General features: G+C 33.5%; 1 protein-coding gene across 2 annotated transcripts in view; it reads right to left on the bottom strand.

Annotated features, from left to right (window-relative positions):
* Positions 1-2,741: 2,741 nt before the first annotated feature.
* Positions 2,742-19,918, bottom strand: part of DTWD2 (DTW domain containing 2) — a 172,646-nt gene continuing 155,469 nt past the window's right edge. For both annotated transcript variants that reach the window (XM_072728765.1, XM_026015408.2), the window contains 2 exons: positions 11,297-11,425; positions 2,742-5,757 (listed from right to left, as the gene is read on the bottom strand). In XM_072728765.1, coding sequence (XP_072584866.1) covers positions 5,587-5,757; positions 11,297-11,425 — 300 coding nt within the window. In that variant the 3' untranslated portion in view covers positions 2,742-5,586. The remainder of the gene's footprint in view (positions 5,758-11,296; positions 11,426-19,918) is intronic.

Here is a 19,918-nt window from a genome sequence, read left to right as displayed (position 1 = left end):
TCACTTCATGGTGTACACAAATATCAATCAAATCATTATGCTGTACACCTGAAACTAATTAATGTTATATTTAAATTATACCTCAACTAAAAGAAGTGAATAAATAAGAATGTTTTAATTTCTTAACATACCTTTAAAAAAAGTAAATTATAATTTCTTTTCAAAGGATATCTACCTCAGTTTTTTTAAAAATCCTGTATGAAAAAGTTTCCTTAAAAAAAATTTTTTTAAGAATTTTATTTATTTATTCATGAGAGACACAGAGAGAGGCAGAGACTCTCAGAGGCAGAGGGAGAAGCAGGCTCCATGCAGGGAGCCTGATGTGGGACTCAATCCCGGGACCACGGAATCACTCCTTGAGCAAAAGGCAGGTGCTCAACTGCTGAGCCACCCAGCTGTCCCTCTTAAAGAATTCTTATTTGTTGATTCAAGTGAGCAATTATTAAAGACTAATAAACAATTACATCTTTCTCTAGTGTGCATTTTTTTAGTAGAGTAAGGGAGGCAAGTCATCAGCATAGAGTAAGTCATAGCACACTGCCTGATTTCCTGCATGAATTTTAAATATAAAATTATAATCTGTTAAGACCACTACAGGATCTTTCATTAAAAAAAAACTACTTATGCAGGGATGCACAAATAATTGGTACACACACACACAAAAAAAAACTAGTAGACAGGATAAACATAGTAGAAAAGAAAAGAGGACAGAGTCAGGAGGGAGGGAGGAGAGAGCTTGGGAAGAAGAAAGTAAGAGGAGAAAGAAGGGAGAACATGGGGGCTACAGCTGATAACACTGGACTGTATAACTGAAATTTGCCAAGACAGTAGAATTTAAATGTTATTACACATAGAAAAAAAAGATTATCATGTGAGGTGGTGGATGTGTTAATTAACTTGATAGGGAGAATCCTTTTATAATGCATATATGTATCAAATCATTATGTTGTACATTTTAAATGTCTCACAATTTTTGTCAATGATACCTCAATAAAGCAAAAAAAAAAAAAGGAGAAAAGAAAAAGAAAAAGAAAAAGGGAGGAGAATATGCTAAGCAAATCCAGTAAGTCAAAATTTTAGATTGAAAAAATTAAGAGGTAGTGATTCATTCTATGCCATGGGATACAATTAAATGTAAAGTTTCATTACATCTAAACCACAGTATTATTTACCTATAAAGACATCCACTCATATCTATTTTTAAGGAATAAATCTACATAGTTAAAGGCTCATTACATTAAACTTTTGAGTTCACCAAGACAAATCTAGTTTTTTTTTACTTAGGGCATCAGTAAATTTTACTTCTATACCAATGACAATTGTATCCAAGGGTCAACAATTTACTTCCCTGAAATTCATCAACATTCAATGGAAAGGACTGTCTAACAACACAATCACATTTTTTAAACAGGCAATTTGGACAATAAAAGGGAATATGTGATGAGCAAACTGTAGAAATGCTCTTCCATATAATTCACTAATAAGCTTGCACCTTCCAAAATCTTGGGACAAACCCCTAATGTTGTAATGTTCATGGAAAGTTGGGTTTGAGTCTTAAAATAGGGAAATATAATTTTCCTTAATATTAACTCTAATGTTCCACATAAAAAGTCTTGTAATCCAACCCAGAGAAATCTGCCAAGCACTATGACTTGCTTCGTATACTGTAGCTCTCAATGCTTTATAGTCACATATGCAAGAAACTAAAAATAATACCTCATTACATGATGATTTTCAACCCAACACACTGGGCTGACGAAACCCATGATCACCTTGTATATAAAGAAATACTATCCTCTAAGTTACATGGTTCAAATACCAATTCACAAAACAATCTACCCAACATCAAAGTGTAGCTGGAGTGTGCAATAAATCCACAAAAACTGGAACAACCCCAGGCAAATCAAGCAAATATAAAGCATCTGAATTAAAAAGCCAAATAATACCATAAAAATAAAAATAACTTTAAAAGCCAGGTCAAGTTTTCAGTTAAAATCTTCATACTTTGAATATTTTTAATAACTAAAACTATTGATACTATTGATAATAGTTCCTAAAAATGCCTAATAAGAGCAAGTGACTAAAGAAGCAGTGAATACCGAAGAAGAGTAAAATGAAATCACCTTGTCAAGAGGTCAGTAAAAATAAAAAATTAATAAAATAATTTAAGAGGTCAGTAAAATAATTTGGAAAATTATATATACTTTCTTTAAAAATTTTTATACATTTCAAAAAATACTAATTTTAAGCTTTTGTAAGTGTTCAAAAATTACCCTATATAGCTGTAGCTAAAAGATAAAGATAGTAATTATTCTTTAAAAAATCAACAAAAATTAAAGTACAATTTAAAGATTTATATGGTATATTATATAGTGATTTCCTTTTTAAAATGCAATAATAATGGATAAAATAAATTTGCAAATTTTAATTAAACTGAAAAAATTACTGTAAGATTATTTTAATCCATTTGTTAGGAAACCATTATACATTATTATTACTATTTCTTTTCTATTATACCTTGATAGTCATTTGATAGGTGTTTTAGATTATAAATGAGCTAACCTGTATTTAAATCCAAAAAAAGTCAGTAATACAAGATAGAAATCTCACTTCTGTTTAGTATTTTAAAATATTTTCTACAGAGTTCCCTCAAACATTCATTAGCATTCCAATTAGGACTAGCATTAAAGTTTTTAAGAAGGGTCTAATCCAGGTCAATAATAGAAATAAAAAGTTTGGAAACGGTCAGAAATAACCACTGGTATATACTCATTTATCACACATACAAACATATATGTAACAAGTTTACTTTTAAATCATATGTTTAGTTTTTCCTTACAACTTAAAACTGGATACAGAAAACTCTAGAAGTCATAAATAAAGAACAAAACCAAGTCCCTTCTTGCCAAGATGTGTATACAACTGCAGTAGATTTAAGTTAGATATAAATATATATTACATACATGTCTCTAATACTATATAAAATGTCAGTAAATATTTTCCCAAGAAGGTGGGAGAAATTTAATCTCTGCAATTGACTTTTTGCCACCAAAAAAAGATTTAAATAACCCTACTTAGAAAAATATGTTCTTGAAATTATAGTTGTATTATATTCTAGCTCAGTTATTTCCATGTAAAAACTTCAAAAGGACTAGTTTATCATAGTCAATAAACCTATTAGATGAGTATTGAAAAATCCAAACTTACCCAGAGTATTACAAATAAAAATGTATGCTATGTCAAAATTATATGCACCTCTTTCAAAATTAGGGCTACTACTCAAAGCAATCTCCAGGTTCATTGCAATCCATATCAAAATTCTAATGGCATTTTTCATAGATAGAGAATAAACAATTTTTAAGAAGCCACGAAAGACCCCAGAGAGCCAAAGAAATCTTGAGAAAGAGAAACAGAGAGAAGCATCACGCCCCCTAATTTCAAAGTACATAGCAAAGCTATAGCTATCAAAATAGTATGGTTATTGGCATTAAAACACATGAATATATCCATGGAACTATACAATAGAGCTCAAAAATAAAGCCACACATACATGATCAATTGAATTATGATTTATGACAAAGGAGCCAAGAATATACAGTGGGGAAAGGATAGTTTTCAATAAATGATATTGGGAAAAGCTACATCCACATGCAGAAGAATGAAACTAGACCACTATTTAACACCACACACAAAAATTAACTCAAAATGGATTAAAGATTTGAATGTAAGATGTGAAACTCATAAAACTAGAAAAAAATCAGTCTTAGCAATGATTTTTCATATCAGGCATCAAAAGCATAAGCAAGAAAAGTAAAAATAAATAGATGGGACTACATCAAACTAAAAAGCTTCTGCACATCAAAGGAAATCAACAAAATGAAAAGGCAACCTATGGAATGGGAGAAAATATTTGCATGTTCTGATATCTGATGAGGGGTTAATAACAAAAATATATATAGAACTCGTATAACAGCAAAAGAAAAACAAAAAACAAAAAACAATTTGATTTAAAAATGGGAAAAAAAAATGTGCCAAGGATCCGAATAGACATTTTTCTAAAGAAGACATACAGATGGCCAAGAGGTATGTGAGAAGATGCTCAACATCACTTGTCATCAAGGAAATACAAATCAAAACCACCATGAGCTGTCATCTCACACCTGTCAGAATGGCTAGTATCAAAAAGACAAGTAATAACAAGGGCTGTCACAGAAAATGTGGAGAAAGGGGAACCCTCGTGCACTGCTGGGGGGAATGCAAAGTGGTGCAGCCACAGTGGAAAGCAGTATGGAGATTCCTCAAAAAGTTAAAAATAGAACTATTATATGATCTGGTAATTCCACTTCTGGATATTTAGCCAAGGAAAACAAAAAGACTACTTTGAAGATGCACCTCTGTGCTCACTGCAGCATTATTTACAATAGCCAAGATATAGAAATAACCTAAACAGCCATCAATGGATGAAAAAAGAAAATGCAGTGTGTATACATATATACAATGGATTATTATTCAGCCATAGAAAAGAATGAAATCTTGCCATTTGTGACAAAATGGATGGACCTGGAGGACATTAATACTCAGTGAAATAAGTCACATAAAGATAAATATGATTTGATATCATTTATATGTGGAATCTTTAAAAAAAAAAACTCATAGAAACAGAGTATAGACTGGTGTTTGCCAGAGGCAGAGGGTGTTTGGTGGGCAAAGTGGGTGAATGGGGTCAAAAGAAACTACCAGTTATAAAGTCATGGGGATATTAATATAAAGCATGGTGACTACAGTTAATAATTCTGTAAAATTGCAAATACTGCATATTGGAAAGTGTAAGAAAGTCGATCTTAAAAGTTCTCATCACCAGAAAAAAATTTTGTAAATATGTACGGTGAGGGACGTTAACTAGACTTATAATGTGGTGATTATTTTGCAATGTGTTTAAATATTGAATCATTATGGTAAACACCTGAAACTAATAAAATCTTATATTCCAATTATACCTTAATACCAAAAAATTCAGGCAATTAATAGAACACTTAAATCATAATAGTTGAATTCAAATTTAGTCCCTAAAGAATATAGTCTCCTTAATCTGTTTTTCTATGAAATAAATTAATTCAATCTAAACTACTTGATGATCATTATTTTTGTTACTTATTGCAAACTATAAACTTTATGTGCAAGATTGCATACTGATGTAAGTACCCTCTATTATAGGTCTATATCTATCTATAAACATTAATGAAAACAATACTGCCCCCATCAGATACAATAATTTCTTTCCATTTTATAAAGACAAACTTCTAACCTCTCTCAATAACTAATCACATTTCAAACAATGGATCTGAAAAAATGTATTAGAGGCACATTTTTTTAAAACAAATAAACTATAAAACCTTGCTTTTTATGGAGTCAGTGAAATTTTTTTGTTGTTTTTTTATGACTATTTGGTTTACTTCTTTCTGGGCAAGTTTAGTATGCAACTCTCATTCTTTAGACAGTCAAAAACTCACAGACTTAAATTTCTGGAAAACTTAACCTCGTCTTGTCAGTGAAAGACGCCATAACTAGCACCACGGAACAACTGTACTAAATTTTAACACTGTTCATTAACAGCTCCATTTTCCTGAGTTTGCGTTTGTTCTTTGGCATTGGCTTAGGATATAATCCATTCTTCAGAAGATGTTCCTTGCTGAGGCGAATTTGAGCACCATGCTGAAGCTGGAAAGAGCATAAAGCTTGAAGAGGACGAAGCAAAGTCTGTGAAGATAAAAAAAGATACTAAAATAGTGTCTGTAACGAATCATGATATTGTATATCTAGCTTTTTCTTCAGAAACAGGGACTGTTACGTTTCTCTTTACCATTATTGGCTTTTAACTATGAATAGTAATAGACATTCTACTAAATATATGATGATTTCTAGATATATAATTTCTTTTAATTCATATTTTACATAGCACTATGGAATTCCAGTAAAAAGACAAAAGTAGCTAATTTTCCATATAGATGATGAAGTCCAAATATACTTTTATACATTAATATATTCAAACACCTCAAAAAACTGTTACATTATAATAATTTAATCTGTAACAGAGTAAAAGAGATCTTTAGATATAAATTAGTTAATTTGGTTTCTTTTTTTTTAAAGATTTTATTCATTTATTTGAGAGAGAGAGACCACACTTGTGCATGCACACAAGTGGGGGAAGGGATGGAGAGGAGGAAACAAATAGACTCCCCACTGAGTGCAGAGCCCAACGTCGAACTCAACTCTATCCCATGACTCTGAGATCATGACCTGAGCCAATATCAAGAATCAGACTATCAATGGACTGAGCTACCCTCTTAATTCAGTTTCCGTCACAGACTGATGAAGCTTCTGCTGCCTGAGAACAATCAGACAATGGCAGTAACGGGTGAGAGGCTTATTAACTCTCACACATTGGTCCAGGGACCACATACAAGTTAAATATCTCAGTTTTGGTGCATTTGAAATAATTCTAACTACCTACGTACCTGTCTAAAGCCAAATACCTACAAGACCAGTCATATAACATAACCACATAAACTGGGCGGACCCATATGATAACAAAGAATGGTGAAGCTTACAAAACAACTAGAGCACATGCCTGACCTCAAGTTTTTCAAATTCAAAGATTAAAAAAAAAAAACACACACAACACCCTCTCACATGTTTAAAATATATTTTAAGTCAGATTCTTTCCCTGCTGTAAATCTTTCAAATAATAATAGCAAACTTGAGTAAGCAAACTTTTTTAGAAATAAAGGGAAAAGGGGCGCCTAGGTGGCTCACTCGGGTAAGCGTCTGCCTTCGGCTCAGGTCATGATACCAGCACTTTGTTCTTGCCTGGAAAAGACAGTTAGACGTGGGACAGCCATCTTGTGATTACAGTGCAATAAACGTAAAGATCAAAGTCAAATACGTCCGATGATGGACAGAAAGACAAAAGAGATCCCCAGCCCTGGACTGGTCACCTCAGCATTTCTTACATGCAGGAGAAAAAGAAGCCAGTATATACATGATTCAAGCACTGCAGTAACAGCTCTGTTACATGCAACCAAATGTAATCTCTGACACACATCAAAGGGAAAGAGACAAACACTCTGAAAAGCTTTGCTTGCCACTATTGTAGAAACCCCTTATATTTGCTATCATGATTTCTTTTAATGCCTTCATCTCATCAAATAAAAGAGGGAAAGTGGAAATGACTATATAATTCTTTACAGAGTCAGCATAGAATGACTGGATCCTGAAACCTCATCCCTAGAAAACATATCTAGGACTATATACAGACTGAGACAACTGAAGGTTCTATCACTATTCACCATGTTTATTAGATTCCTGAGGGACAGAACGCTAATATTCCTATTGTTAAGTTTACCTTCTGAAAATAAGATTCTATCATTTTTCTGAAGGAATTAAGAGAATGAGATTTGGAGAAAGTTCTGAATTAGATCCCCACTCCATCTCTGTGATAGTCAGTAGCGCTGTTCACAAATACACCAGTCCTCCATCTTTGAAGTTAGATAAGGCCATATAACTTTCTGCGGTTAGCGAAATATGGACATGAATACTGTGTGTTACCCCTGGGCAGAAGCTTTAAAAGAATGTATGATTCACAACTCCCCTTATGCCTTCCTTGATGAAAGGAGAATGACATATCTAGATGGTGCCTCCATCAGCCTGGCCCCTAACTGACTGCGGCAAGCACAAGCCCCCTGGCAGTCCCAATGGACACAAAGTGTGACAGAGGCACACAGCTCGGTTGTGTGTTGTGTTATGCCATTCTGACTTTGGAGTGTTAAGTTACTGCAGCCAGATCTAGCCAACGCTGACTGGTATAATCATTACTAGCTATGTGTTCCCAGGTAAATCATACAACCTCTCCTTGCCATTTTATTCATCTGTAAAATGAGGAAACTGATGTCAAGCTTACAGGGTCATTATTAGGTTATAGTAAGTGGATGCATTTAATATGTTTAGCACAATACCTGATAATAAACAACAAGGCTTCTGTATGAACTAACAGATCTGAGGCAATGAGAAGCTATAGGAGAAATAGACTTGTTCAGAGGAACAAAGAAAATCCTCCACTTTCAAAACAAGTTCATTTCTAAAAGTTTATCTGAAGGGAAATCAGTATTTTGTAAATCCTTCTGTCTGCAGGTATAAAATGACAGTTCTCCAGGGATCCTTACTGACCAGCTACTATTGTTGAGCAGAGTTAAGGCACATAGACTATACACACAGCTTAACCCTGTTTAGCTATACAGGCTCATAAGGTAACTTAAGCAGAAAAAATTCCATTTTAAAAAAGATTCCCAAGTTCAAGACTTCCAAGGTGTGAAAAAGCCCTGGTAAATATTACAATAGGTGAATGTAAATTACCAACCTTCAGTTCAGAATTTTGGTCAATGTATTGGCAAGAATCTGGGGGGAATGGGGACCGGCAAGGAACAACAACACAGGGATTAATGCTTCTGGAGCTCCTGGCGTTTGGCAATTAACACACATTACTCTACTCCATTCTCACAACAGTACTAAGAGGTAACTGTTCTTGATACATTGTAGATAAATTAACAAGCACAAGGAGATTATATGACTTGCTCAGGGGCAAAAAGTGATGATGATAAGTGATGGAGGTTTCATTCAAACCTGCTTCAAAGCTCACCCAGAGCTACTGTGAGTGTCTTAAGAACTGCTCAGGAATAAAGGACCAGGATGAAACAACAGACTAAGAAGGCTATTCCATGCCAAGTTCTTTATTTTGAGGAGCCCTACTTACCTTTATTCAGCAGAATAAAGCCAACTGAAAAATTACTACTCTGCCCCATTGTCTTAATATTTCATTAGGAGGCCCCTAATTAAAGGTTACTGGGGGGAAAATATAGGTCACAGTCTTCCTCTCCATGAAAGGGAACACACCTATGTTCAGAACAGATGGTAACTGCATTTCTCAGAGGAATGAACTGATATATATATTTTTTTAATTGTAGCCAGATCTGAACAGGCTAAACTTGGGATTCCCCTACTGGGAAAGCTAATTTTTTTTTTTTTTTTTTTTTTTTTTTTTGCCAGCTGTAATAATAAGCAACTTGGGATGTTCCATTATGCATTTCTTCTGCTTTTGCTCCAGCCAATAATCTTATCAGCACCTCCCAAATCACACATCTGATTGTCAAACACCCTTTTTCCACTCCTGGCCACTGAAGTATGACTACTCCTGGTGATCAAAGCAAACAGAAAGAGAACTGCAGGACCTGGCTATCACTTTGGGATTTCATGTACAATTTGATCCACAGACAATAACAAAAGCTGAAGACAGGACGGATCCTGTCGCCATTCTGTATCTTGAACTTTGCTTGTTGTTAGATATTGTACTCAGAACTTAAGGTAAGCTTCCTGCTATAACTGTACCTTAACTAATATCAGAATCATACATCTTATGAAACTAGGAAGGGAGGAGCAGTAGCAGCACTGGCAGTAGCAGTACAAAAATGATCAAAAACCCTAGCCCTACTATATTACAACATTATTAAATCACTACCACTACCAATATTAAAGTTTCTATTTAGAATTGAAGTAAAGACCTAATTCCAATGTAGAAATAAGAGATATAAGTCCATAGACAATTCTTTTCAGAACCCAAAAGGAGGAGAAGAAATAAAGTTTCAAATCCACAGCCAAAGAATATTACATATTTCCCTCAAGATCTGAACATTTAATGGGTCCTTGGTCTGATGTTGGCTGATCATAGAGTTTTAAATCAACAAAATGGAAAATACAGAGACTGTACAGAAAGCGAGTTTAAATAATAGCACTCAGCTTCATCTTTAAGATACCTAAAAAGAGTACGTTATTTTTTTCAAGAATATATAAACAAAATGGAAAAACAAGTATAGGGGTATATAAAGTGCTATGTTGATGGCTAGGTATATGGGAGCAGGTGCTAAAGTTAGAGTGGATGGAGAAAAGTTGAAAACACTCTCTGGTCATTTAGAAAAAGATGTATGGTTCCTCATGAAATTTTTTTCTTTCTCAAAGGAGAGAGAATAGACAGAGAAATTGCCTAGACACAAAATAAAGTCTACTTACTTACACAGATACACACACAAAAAAAGCCTACTCATGAAAGCCTACTTCTTTTCAAAAGAAGAAAAGCCTCCAACTCTGACATTTCCCATAGCTTAGGGTAGAGAAGAGGCAAAAGGCAATTCAAGACTTGCTCCTGGCATTCTTTAACTCTCCTTGCTCTGGACATCTTCTGTTCTTTTTCTTGGTAACTTATCCAGTTTCTCTGATCTGAGCTTTTATTCATTACTGAAATTTCCTTCATGGGTAAGGCACACTCTTGTAATAGTACCCATAGTGTATCATGAGAGAGAGAGAAAAAGAGAGACAGAGAGAGACAGAGGAGGCAGGAATGAGTACTCTGTGTATGTGTGTATTGTATGTGTCAGAAAGAAGAGTCCTAAAACCCCATTTAGCTATGCTTATTATCCTCTGACTTTTCTTCTTGAGTTATATTTATCAAAAATCTTCAGTGATTAAAATAGTCTAACAATTTATCTTATTTTGCTATTCTTTTTTTTTCTTTTGCCTTAAGTGCAAAGTTTCCTACATGTTCCAAAAGATGGAGGTGTTGTTTGTGAGCTCGATGAACATTATTCTTTACTTATGATTATTAATTATATATGAAATCATCAGGCTTTTATGGAAATTAAATAAAATGATGATTGCAGGTTATAACCTTTTCATATTCTGCAGGTGTTTTTTTCCTCAAAAAATTATCTTTCTTCTACTCTAACTAAGCAAGCAGTGAATAAGATAAACAGAAAGTTGGTACACCTTCTTAAATAAAAGCACCAATAGAAAAAAGAGTTGCTGTAAAATATTCTTTTAATTATAAAAGAAAAAAGTAGTGTATAAGAAAACAAAATGCTAAAAGAAATATACAAAATAATTAAAGAAAAATCTAACCAAAAAAAACCCTGTATTTAATGTTGTACTACTTAAAAGCAATTTAGCTTATTACAAATGCTGTTTGCACAGCTTAGAATGAATATTTAAATAATGCAATCTGGATGCTAAACTAACACAGAAAAACACCAGAGGGGGGAAAGAAGGTTATAAATGCACGCAAATTTCTATCACAGATACATTCAATTTGACACCTGAGTTGCAAATCTCATAAATTACACATTTCTAAATTTTCTAGATAAAATCTAACCAAACTGCTTACTTTCAAAAAATATATAACCTTCCAAAGACATACCTCTTGTATGTAATTATTTTTCTCCAAAATGGAAAGAGCAGCAGCTGCACATTCCAGTGTAGAAAGGCACCTATTAGTTGGTTGCGTCCGAATTACATACTGACTAGAAATGCTAGTTTTTAACTGCACCTGAAACCAAAAAACAGAATAACAGAATATAATTTTGTTTTAAATTTAAAATTATAAAGTCTATGTTTTAACTACTAGTTAATTTCCTTCCAAAATTGCCAGTTTAGAAGTATTAAAGGCATTGGGAAGCTCAATGGCTCAGTTGGGTAAGCATCCAACTTTTTTTTTTTTTTTTTTTTTTTTTTTTTTTTTTTTTTTTTATGATAGTCACAGACAGAGAGGCAGAGACACAGGCAGAGGGAGAAGCAGGCTCCATGCACCGGGAGCCCGATGTGGGATTCGATCCCGGGTCTCCAGGATCGCGCCCTGGGCCAAAGGCAGGCGCCAAACCGCTGCACCACCCAGGGATCCCAGCATCCAACTTTTGATTTCAGCTTAGGTCATGATCTCAGGGTCATGAGATCAGGCCCCACATCAGCTCCAAGCTCAGCAGGGAGTTTGCTTGAGATTCTTACTCTCCCTCTACTTCTGCACCACCCTCCCACCCCGCTCATGCTCTCTCTCTCAAATAAATAAATAAATAAATCCTTTTTAAAAAAAATATTAAATGTATCAGTATCTTTCATACATAATATCCTTTGGTTATTGTTATTGTTAAATAAAGAGGATACTTACACATATATCTGATATTGAAAATATATCCAAAATACATGCGAATTCTACAAATTGTAAGTAAAAAGACTAATAACGCCTTCCCAGTGGGCATAAGAATGAAAAGACACCTCACAAAAGAAAATATAAGAAAGGCAAATAGGTGCACGTAAAAGTGCTCATATGACTTAATGAAAATTAAAATCACAATGAGATAACATTTCACACTTGCTAAAACAGTTAAAATCAAAAAGACTAACACCACCAAATGGAGAGAATATGGAACAAATGAAACCTTCATGCATTGTAGTGAAAGTGAAAATAATTAATCACTTGGAGGGATCCCTGGGTGGCGCAGCGGTTTGGCGCCTGCCTTTGGCCCAGGGCGCGAACCTGGAGACCCGGGATCGAATCCCACATCAGGCTCCCGGTGCATGGAGCCTGCTTCTCCCTCCGCCTGTGTCTCTGCCTCTCTCTCTCTCTCTGTGACTATCATAAATAAATAAATAAATAAATAAATAAATAAATAAATAAATTTTAAAAAAAAATTAATCACTTGGAGAACTGACAGGTTTTTTTAATTTAATTTTATGGTTTAGTCTTCCATTATTTCTTAATATAAATTGACAGGTGTATGACTGTATGCACACGTGCACATACACACACGTTTAGCTGAGAAAGACCTGATGACTGACACAGAGTCTGACATAAGAAAGACAAAAGAAAATCAAATGTCAACATTCTGACCTTTTGATTCCTATTTTAATTAAATGAATCTCAAGTAATCTTACAATCATGAAACTATATCCTAGCCCACACTCTTTACAGAATCACATTTAAAGATTTGTGGGTAGATGAGAATTTCAGCTTTTACTCATAAAATATATAAGCATGTGGAATGAAGTTGTGGTGTCTATGTCTTAACACACAGCAACTTAATAAAATCGGGTGTTCTTTCTCCTTTTCTACCTCCTCTGAAGTTACGTGAGTCTCTCATCCCTTCACAATGGAAATTTGTCCCTCAGTCCTCTTCTTCCTTTGTTACTTATGCAGTCTCCCCATGATGAGACATATGGTCCTTCTACTCTGAATGCATTTTGTTCCAAGAATTCTCTACAACTTGTATCCTCAAAAAGAGGAAGAGGGAGAGAGGAAGAGAAAGGGAGAAAAGCAAAGTTGGCATTGTAAAAGATTTACTACAGAATGTATTTAGTTTTGGAAAGCATTCTTTACAGCATATTTAACTAATAATGTTTTAGAAATAATCGTACTTTAAAATCACTCTGCATTTCTACCAACTTTAGTAAAACATGGAAAATAGATGCAGGGAGGGAAGAGATGGAGACAAATGGTTACAGAAAGATGTATAATGATAAAAAGAAAGCCTATGATTACATAACTGTAAGAATAATTCATAATGTTGATTAACTGTAATTACTAACAGCTTTGATATGACATCAGGTCAACTAGAAAACAGAGTACAGCCAGCTACTGCTTTCAGCACTCAAGTCTATAACTGGAGAATTTGATAATAAATCTCTGATTACAACAAAAACAACTTTGGGAAACATGCAAAGTTCATAATGAATTTTGCTTATTGGAACAAATTTGATTCTATTTCTTTTATTTTTTTTAAGATTTATTTTATTTATTTGAGAGAGAGTGAGCAGGAGGCAGGGGCAGAAGAAGAAGGCGAGAGAATCTCAAACAGACTCTGCGCTGACTGCAGAGCCCCATGAAGGGCTCAATCTCACAACACTGAGATCTCAACATGAGCTGAAGCTAAGAGTCAAGGCTTAACGTATTGTGCCACCCAGGCACCCCGGAACAAATTTGATTTTTAAAAAAAGAAGTTTGTAAAAAAATAAAATAATATTTTAAAAAATAAAAAAGAAGTTTGCTATTTCAGAGAAGAGTTTCACTTCTTACTGTGACTCACATGGCTATATAAAAACTCAGATTCTGAAATTTACCAAAGGTTAGAAGACTTCATAATGTCCTTCACAAATCATCTCTCCAGGACCAGATATATTTAAAAGTGTAAGTAACTAAGATCTGTCATACCATCGATATGCATGTTATTAGAGCATGTTAATGTGATCTCACAGGGTCTATTATGCTTTTGTGCTATCTTACCTTCACCACTCTTGATTCAGTAGGTAAGTGAGCAAAAACAAAAAGAAATACTGTTGATCCATCTTCTCAAGAAATCACAGGCATCATAATAAATAATGTCAGAAAGTGCCTTGTCTTAAAGAAAAATTCAAGAAAATCCAAGGCAAAAATAACCATTCCAATAAAAGAAAAAATTAATATCTGACTAAAGTATGAGAGTCTGTTGAAAGACCAGGATTATTATATCAAACCTGATAATAGCTAATCAATTAATCTTAATCAAGTTATTTCATTTCTTAGTTCTTCCTCACCTATAAACATCTTATAGATGGACCTAATGGTGTTAAAACCTATCTTTTAGCAATCAATCCTAAGTTACATATAATATATAATATTAACTATAATTATATATCATTATACAATTAATGTATCATATAATTATTATAATAGTGATATATAATTATTACACAGAAACTTAATTTCCAAATATGAAAAGCCATGCTGACTCAAAGAACACTTCAGTAATTTTGAACTTTTTGGAAGCTAGTTCTCTTTGGGTTTAAGTCGTTTGACTATTCTTGATGTAACTTCTTTAGGAACAGGAAAATCAGTGGTTGGTTTAGAATTCTACTGGTATGGATTGTGAGGCTATAATATAACTCCCATTTTACAAACAGCCAACTCTTCCAATTCTTGTTTCTAGATTTAGCATCAGATCTTTTCCATTGACCCTCTGAATTGACTAAAATTTGAATTCCTGGAAACTCTTTTGTTATAATGCCTTCCTTCTCTCCTATTAAATCTTAAATATGTATTTAACACACAAGAATACCTAGTTAACAGTCTGAAACTGATCGCCTTTAAAAAGGGCTTTTTCAAATGTTTCCTTCCTAGCAAAACTTTAGCTGTTTTTAAGTGATGTGTCATTAAAAATCTGGATGACATAGCATGTACAGTAGTTTAGTAACGGCTTTTAGGGCCACAAAACAAGTAAATATGGAAGGCAATAACATGCCATGGCTTCCCTGCATAATATAATGTAAGCATTTTTAAATAATTTACTATAATATAGTCAATTCATTTGTCAAACAAAATAAACTAAACAAAGACCTCAAAATTAAAACTTTAATTCATACCTCCAGGCCTCACAAATGTTTTATCTTTATAATTTGATGGTGACTACTTGTTATCTGTACTCAGGCTATTTTAAGCCAAGTTTCATTACTAAATAAAATTACTGTGTTTCTCAATTATTAAGAATCACAAGACCTTCTAATCACTTGATCAGCCTCCTTCTTATAGGTTTCTAGGAAAAGCAATCTATTTTCCAGGCATCCTGAAACAATTCTTGTCTAGAATAGGCTGAAATAAACTCCCTTTTAGTAGTATCCTAAAGTCTTCACCACTGGAAGACACACATAAAAACCCTCCTTTCTTCAGCAGCCTTTCTTCTATGACCTTCCACAAGCAAGATTCATCATCTAAGCCTATGAGCAGACCTCTGAAAGAGAGGCACTAAATCTTTTCCCCTAGCCTTAATCTTTCAATCCCCTTCATTCCTTTCATTCCCTCAGTTTAACTCAACAAATGATCTAATAGTGGTAAGAGTCTAACTTTGGCATCAGACAGTTGCCAGTTCTAACAAAGACTTAGGCACTTATGTTCAAAGTTTCATGTACTTACTGGACGCTAAGTGCCCTACCAGATAATGTGCACGTACTGTCACTTTTAATACTCACAAAGACCCTATGAAGTAAGTACTATTATGAGCTCCATTGTACTCAAGACAGAACAAAAGCACAAAAGGTGAAGTAACTAACTCAAGGTTCTAAAATCAGTCATGGTGGAGCAGACAAATGAATCTATAAAGTCTTATTCAAGAGCAGAACTCTTATCACCAAGCTAATAATTAAAGGTTAGGCAAACTTCAAAACATGAAACAAATAAAAACAATGCTAGTCTTCTGGAAAGCAAGACTGAGGCACCTCTCAAGAATTGTAGGGTTCTTCTGAACATGGTTTTAAAACAATGATATAGAAGGAAGGGTCTTCTTCTACACAGTATGAAAGTTACTCACAAACATCAGCATCCATGCCTTAATCCAGCACTGCCACACTCTGAAGCCTACAAAATTCTTTCATAGAGATTTCAGGACTAATGTTGAAACACAGAAAATTTGATGAAAATAAAAGTGAAACAGGCATTAGTTATAGATAAAATGGTAATATTGGTGTTACCTCCTAAATACGTGATTGTTCAAGTTACTTTTCTTTTTTTTTTTTTTTCTGAGTTGGCCTGAGAAATGTCATTTCATAACGGAACTTCTCTGGGAAAACCTATTTCCAAAAAAACCCCACCACTTGTAGAATAGCTTTGGTTTAAAATTTATACATCAAAATGAGAAATAAGTTAGGTGTTAATTCTCCAAAATACAAAAACTTTCATGTTAAAATTGCAAATACACAATTGATAAGCCTGAAAATTAAGCACTTACAAATTTCAAATTTTAGCAACTCCAAATAATGATACAAAATTAAAATTCTACTAACTCACAAATTTAGCCAAATATCTTGATCACTGATTTATCTTGTTAAGAAAAACATCTAATCTGCCAGTTTGTCTTTCACAAAACTCCCAATTTAGCCATATCTGAAGTCAATGGAACTGTGGGTATGGAAATATATCCAAAAGCAAAGTACAAACACAAAAATTCATGGGATCAAAGAATTGAAGTAATCTTTCGATCTCCTTGTTCTTAGTCATGATTATTCTTTAAAAATTTCTGAATTTACAGAATTTTCCTAAAATTGAAAATAATACTGAAATATAATAATCTCTCATAATTCAATAAAACAAATATTTATTTGAATTTATAAGCTTCCTCTTTAAAGAATTAATGGAGGCATGAAAATAAAACTTCTTTAATATTATTGACAATGATAACTTTAGAGCAATGTTGGTAAATTAACAAAACTTTACACCACCAAACAATGTCAAAAAAGAATGTCACTATAGATTACAAGCCTCTGCATTACTTTCTACTGTCCTGAATCCTAGTTTTTCCAACAACAGTTACTAAAGACAAGTCTCTGTTGAACAATGCTATAGAAACTAACTTATGTTATATCCACTGAAACTCAAAATGTCCAACCTAAATACACTTATAGATATGCACTCTTTCACATTAGGTTTATATCAGTTTATATCCTTTATCAAGAAACTTGAATTAGAAACTTATTCAGGATATGAGAAACTGACTTATGAACTAGTCTTATCTAAATAATAATCAATTTTATAATGTCTTGCTAGTCAAACATTTTTCACCAAAGATAAACCTCATTCAACAATTAGCAGTACTGTTTCAGAAGCCATAATGGCTTCATAAATGGCTACAGAAAAATGAATCATAAATTAGCCTAAGTGTGAAATAAAGCATATATTATACCATTGCTTCATCAGTTGGTTTGCCAGATAAGGCTTATTTTAAAATTCACCGTTAGGGACACCTGGGTGGCTCAGTGATTAGGTGTCTGCCTTTGGCTCAGCGTGTGATCCCGTAGTCCCAGAATCAAATCCCACACTGGGCTCCCTGCATGGAGCCTTCTTCTCCTTCTGCCTATGTCTCTTCCTCTCTCTCTCTCTGTCTCTCATGAATAAATAAATAAAATCTTAAAAAAAATAAAATAAAATTCACTGAATTAAAGTGTACATTTTATTTATTAAAAACTTTTGTTTCTTCTGTAACTTTGAATTAAAATAGTGTGTATGAATTGGGATGCGTTCCAGAAGGAACAATAAACAACTAAAAGCATGAGATGGGAAGTTAGATACACCTAAATTTAAATCTACGTAATAGTTGGGTAGCTTCCAACAAGTTTCTTGAATTCTCAGAGACTAAAACATTGACAACTTCAGAGGATGACTGCTTTGAGGAGCTAGTCTGAAGGGAGTGTTTAGCAATGCACGCCATACAGTAAGTGCTCAATACAGGCAAAGATGGTGAGGAAGGTGGTTGTACTGATGCTACTGATGGGGATCAGGATGGTGGCGGTGGTAATTCATAATGCTTTCTTTCTTCATAATCTAATGAATAATTGTGAAGCTCTCAGATTTACTACAATACATCCAGATGAACAGTCTAAACAAGGGTGTGGAATGAGGTGGAATTTAGGACAGAGCCAGAAGTCAGCTTTTACATGATGGAAGAAAAGCTATGGCACAGGAAAGAGAAGAAGAGAGAGGTTTTACTGAATATCAGGAGAAAAAAAAGGTCACTTTGCCAGGTGAATAAAATATTCCTAGAGTTAAAAGCCTGTGGAGGTTAAAAAAAAAAAGTAGAAATATTTTCACTCAAGAAATTATTTATAGACAAGGAAAATACTAGGTTTTTATTCTTTAACCTTTGAAGTATGTGATCCGAGCATCATTAAAAAGTGCCATCATCATAAAATAATTAGATTTTATATCCGTATCTTTAGATATTTCTTTAAAACATCCCCATACAATACCATATAACAAAAAATAGACCAAGAATTTAAGTATTTTTGAAAGTCACTTTTAAAAGAAAAAAAATGTATTTCTTGCATGAACTTGCATGATAATATTACCTGGCAAATATTTTCTACATATTTTCTCATCTTCCAATACTTCATGTGTGTGACTTAATCTGTAATGTTTAATTGATTTTATGACAGTGCAGAGAGACATAAAAAAGAATTAATTAACAACAGGTTGCTATGTTCCTGTGAACAATAAAGAGTACAAGTTACCTTAATAGTAAGAAATTATGTGTTGCAGAGTATCAGAACTTCTAAGACCTGGGTGCATTTATACTAATTATTTGACTTTTTGTGTACAACTGAACCAAACATGTAGATTTATAAATATCTATATATCACTGTCTCAATTACAGTCTGTATTTTATAGAGCAAGATAGCAAAATCCTAAATAAAAGGAGACATACACTATGTTCACAGGATAAAAGTATTGCATAGATGTTAATTCTCAAAATTTGACTTATGAGTTAATGTAATTTCAGTAAAAATCTGAAGAAGTTTTTTTGTGTGATTCATAAAGCTGATTCTGAAATTACATGTTAATGCTAAGGGGAAAAATGATAAAGTATTCTTGAAGAACACAGCAGAAAAACCTGCTCTACCAGTTAGACTTCGTGTAAAGAAAGCAACATTGATAGACCGTGTGGAACTGGCAGAGAGACGTATAAACCAACAGAAAAGAATTTAAAGCATAGAAATATATTTTCACATAGGTGCACAAGTGATATATGATAGAGGTAGCACTCCAATGCAGTTTTATACAGGCATTTTCAGTGAATGGTGCTGAGACAATAAATGTGCAATAATCCAGGCAGCCATATAGGAGGAAAAAATGAAATTAGACCCATAGCTCACACCAAATACAAAAATCAATTACAGGTAGATTAAATACAAACATAAAAGATAAAACTGCAAACTTTTAGAAGGTAACATGAGAGAATATGAGAGAGGTAAAAATGAATGTTGTAACACAAAAAAACATTAACTCTGGAAAAAAAAAAGGACTAAGAAATTCAACGACATTAAAATCTAAAATTCCATTTACCAAAACACAGTATAAAAAGAGTGAAAAGACAATATATTTGTAATTATACAATTCCCAAATGGCTCAGACCCAGAATACATAAAGAACTCCTAGAAACCAATAAGAAAAAAGTCAAAAAGCTAAAAGAAAAATGGCTAAGAGATGTTAATACATAATTCAACAAAAAGAACATCTAAGTGACTAATA

Source organism: Vulpes vulpes, chromosome 12 (genome assembly GCF_048418805.1).
Source record: "Vulpes vulpes isolate BD-2025 chromosome 12, VulVul3, whole genome shotgun sequence".
In the NCBI taxonomy this organism is placed as follows: Eukaryota; Metazoa; Chordata; class Mammalia; order Carnivora; family Canidae; genus Vulpes; species Vulpes vulpes.
This window is presented reverse-complemented; position numbering and strand designations above follow the sequence as displayed.